We start from the raw sequence: 4,192 nt of genomic DNA on the forward strand, positions 1-4,192 counted from the left end.
GGCCTCCCAAAGTGCTGGGATTACAGGCATAAGCCACCATGTTCAGCCCATGAATTTATTTTCTTAGTACTGTTTCAGGATAATAAGACTTGGAGAACTAAAGAAACTTGCAACAAGGCTGTAAAGGAGGTAAGTGGTCCAATCTAGTTCAAATGCAAGTGTGCAGACTCCGAAAGCCATTGTAATCCTAAAAGTCATGCTCTGGCTGGCTGTCTTTCAATTCAGCATGGTTTCCTCAGTTAACAGTATTAGTAGCTTTACTTATTATTAGCTAGTACTTTTGGTCTTATGGACAGTAAAGTGAAGGGGCAATACCAGATGTTGTCTCATATATAGTTTGTCCATAAATAAGCTAGTAGAATATATACTTTTTCCTCTAAAGTGCTTAAAATATGATTCTTCAAATAGCATCAAGTCATACTGCTGTCAAAAACCATTTTTAAATAATTATGGAATAATTATGGAATACCAATTTTACAGAAATATTTAATTAAAACTGAATACACAAACTTACGTCGGCTGGAGGTTGACGGTGACTGGTTTCCAAGCTCTGATTTCTGAATGTTGTCATCTAATGGTGAGAGTAATAAAATAAGACTATCAACTTATGTTTCATAATTTGAGTATTTATTTCTAGTAGACAAAGAAGATACAAATTCCACCAGGAAAAAAAGAAGACAGAGATCAGCCAGAAGCAGAAGAAAAAGTAGAACATCTGAGTGCTGATTAGACTGAGGGCTCCTGGAGACACAAGACCTATTTCTTTCATAGCTGTTCACAGCATATGGTGGGGTCTAGTAGAAAGCACACAATAATTAGTTTTCAGAGAAAGTTTGGAAGTATTTGACCCATAAGTATCTAATGGGATTGGTGAAACTTCCGGGATAAAAAGGACAAAGAAAATAAGCACACCATAATAAAATGAAACATACCACTTGAAAAACTGCCATATATTGAACTCTTGCCTGGTGAAGATGCTGTAAAGAGGGGAAAAATAAGGACAAAATGTGGATTATAGACTACTGAGCTGTCTCGATAAGGTGTTTTAATATAAAACTCAATCTTAATCTTCACTATTTTCTACCTCAAACCAATTCAATATTTCATCTGGGGATTTTGACCATTTCAAATACTAGTAGTATTTTAAAATCACATTTAAAAACTTCTCATCATTTCTGTTAATAGACAAGTAATTAAGTAATTCTGTTTTAGGCTTCTGGTTAAACAACAGAGCTCAAAAATAATTTTCTCACAACTCTGTCAAATCTCTACATCCATCTAAATTTATTTAGAAAACAAATTAAGCCGGGCACAGTGGCTCATGCCTGTAATTCCAACAACTCAAGAGGCTGAGGTGAAAGGACAGCTTGAGCACAGGAGTTTAAGACCAGCCTGGGTAACACTGTGAGACCCCATCTCTGATTAAAAAATAAATAAATAAATAAAAACAAGAAAATAAATTAAAAACAATCCTAACCCTTCCCTTTCCCTTCCATCTTTTTATAGCACACCAGCAGGTTTTAAAATCTAAGAGAGGAAATGGAGGGACAGGCTTCAGAAAGTATAGAGGCTGAGTTATCTCATTCATATGACCTATATTACCAGTATTGCCATCTATCACTTGACTGGACTTTTATAATTTTTGTATATATAAACGAACTTCCTGGTGGATCTTCTTAGGGTTTTATCAATAACTTTCATTTGAGAAACACTGGAATAACTGGAGGAATAATATTAGCTCTGCTAACATTCAGAAATAGCCTTATTTTTGGTCATACAAAAAGCTCCATAATGATGTCATAAGACAAAATGACAGCAAATCTAAGAGGAATATTGTTTTTCAGTTACCAGTTTAGCTTAGGATATTTCATTATTTAGAAGCTTCTAAGTTAGGTTATCAAAGTTACACCTAAAATAACAAAATAAAAAAACCTAACCACACAAAACCCAAATCCATCAGATGTTTATTTTGAATACTTCACTCCATGGTTGCAAAGATCAAATGAGATAATATATACAAAAATGCTGTGAAGTGCAATTCTATGATGTTAATGAAGGACAGCTAAATAATAATTATGTACCATATATAATATTTATATAATTCATATAACACAAACACATTCACAACAGGGTATATACTGCCAAGGCAGGACATCGTCCAAAGGGTAACTGATGTCCTTTTCATCAACATTACTAGAGATGCTAACAACAATTCTAAAAAACGTCTTTTTAAAAGAAAAAACTCAGCTGGGCACAGTGGCTCACGCCTGTAATCCCAACACTTTTTGGGAGGTCAAGGTGGGTGGATCACCTGAGGTCAGGAGTTTGAGACCAGCCTGGCCAACATGGTGAAACCTTGTCTCTACTAAAATACAAAAATTAGCCGGCTGTGGTGGTGCACCACCAGCTACTTCGGAGGCTGAGGCATGAGAATCACTTGAACCCAGGAGGCGGAAGCTGCAGTGAGCTGAGATCACGCTACTGTACTCCAGCCTAGGCAACAGAGCAAGACTCTGTCTCAAAAAGAAAAAGAAAAAACTCAAGCTTTTCTAGTCTAAAGAGTATGGTGATAATCAATCACTCTATAACCATCAAGAGTAGAGGGCACAAATCCTCCATAGTTGCTACTGATTCTACAGAAAACATTAACAATAAATAAGCCCGGATAATTATGAGATTTTAGACTTTAAAAAATTGTGTTTACACATATAAGCTCATTACAATAATTTAGTTATAGGCACTATTGTCTCTAAAGGCAAGAAAATTGAGGTTCACAAAGGTTAAGTGATTTTACCAAGATTACTCAATAAGTGGAAGAGCTAGGCCTGGAGCCCAAGAGCTTTAACTACAAATTGTCTTCTTCACCTAAATTTCTGAGACAGGTTCCAAAGCATTTATATTAATGCTCTGACCTCTCCATGCACATATATTCTTCTCTATAATCATTGTTTTATCACCTGGCAAACAGGAAAAAGTAAAGACAGTGGTTCCATCTTTCCTAAAAGGTTTGGATGCAAGCAGAAGCCTGAACTGGGACCTGTCTAACCCAGGAAACTGGTGCTAACATTGGGTGACAATGTTCCATGGAGTAGAATCTATAGCCCAAGGTTCCTGAACATTCAGGTCTAAAAATGACTTTTTCTCCCTCACCAAAGCAGGCAGAAATATATAAAGAATGAGAGATAAAATGTGGAATGCTAAGAAAACATTTTTAAAAATACTCTTGAAGAGGAATCTATTATATAACATTGTTTAAAAAATCACTGTAGTCTTCCACTTCCATTGAAAATATTTTCTTCTTGCTCATCGTTCTATCTTAAAGTCCTCATGTGGTTGAATGTCTAAAAGATCCTATTACACGCACACGTCTGGTATGTTACTGTTACATAACTCTGAAAGCTCAATGTGGTATCTATATATGGTAGGTGGCTAGCAACCAAGGTATAATTCTGTAAGCCATAATAAATATAGTAACAAGACAAAGTAGAAATGCAAACAGATAAAACACTAAAAATTAGCTATCAATTTAGCAACTAAAAATATCTATTTCTGCATTTTAATTAGATGTTCAATATAATTATTTTTTCCTTCTGCATTGCAGTGTCTTATTAGAGGAAAAATTATGCAAACATTTTCTGGTAAGTATGTACTAACTTCACTTATCTGGAAGTCATTTATCTGATATTAATTACTCAGAATATATAGTTAAGAACTAAGAAATGACACAGATGCCTCTGAGCTTTTCACATTATATATACTAAAACTCATGCATTTTTACATCCAAGAGTATCTCTTGGGTCTTCAAATTTAATTTTAATGTTTGATTCTGGTTGTAAAATAATTCTAATAAGCTGAATAATTAATATTTGGTTTCCTAACTACAATACTAGGTCAGGAAGAGCAAATTATAAGAGGAAATGGTTGTCTAATATCAGGCATATACTCACAGCAATAAGAAATGACAATTGACAATAAGACAAGGGCAAAAAGTTATTTCAGTTCTAGGCTGCTGAAGAACTCACTTATATGTGCGCTAAAAAAGTCACTGCTAAGAAAAAATGAATTATGACCACTCCCAGTTTACTGATGGAAAAGCAGGGCCACAGACATCATCTAGTTCAATTACAGAGTTAATTATCCCATAAGCAAGAGATACATGATGTGGATTTTTACATTATCTAAATAAGAGAAT

At 34.7% G+C, this 4,192-nt stretch overlaps 1 protein-coding gene across 1 annotated transcript in view; it reads right to left on the reverse strand.

The window, feature by feature from the left end:
- The window catches only part of TOR1AIP1 (torsin A interacting protein 1), a 40,408-nt gene that overhangs the window by 6,376 nt on the left and 29,840 nt on the right, over positions 1-4,192 (reverse strand). Inside the window, exon 7 of the mRNA XM_011989630.1 lies at positions 514-571. Coding sequence (XP_011845020.1) covers positions 514-571 — 58 coding nt within the window. The remainder of the gene's footprint in view (positions 1-513; positions 572-4,192) is intronic.

Source organism: Mandrillus leucophaeus, unplaced genomic scaffold, assembly GCF_000951045.1.
Source record: "Mandrillus leucophaeus isolate KB7577 unplaced genomic scaffold, Mleu.le_1.0 Scaffold1097, whole genome shotgun sequence".
In the NCBI taxonomy this organism is placed as follows: Eukaryota; Metazoa; Chordata; class Mammalia; order Primates; family Cercopithecidae; genus Mandrillus; species Mandrillus leucophaeus.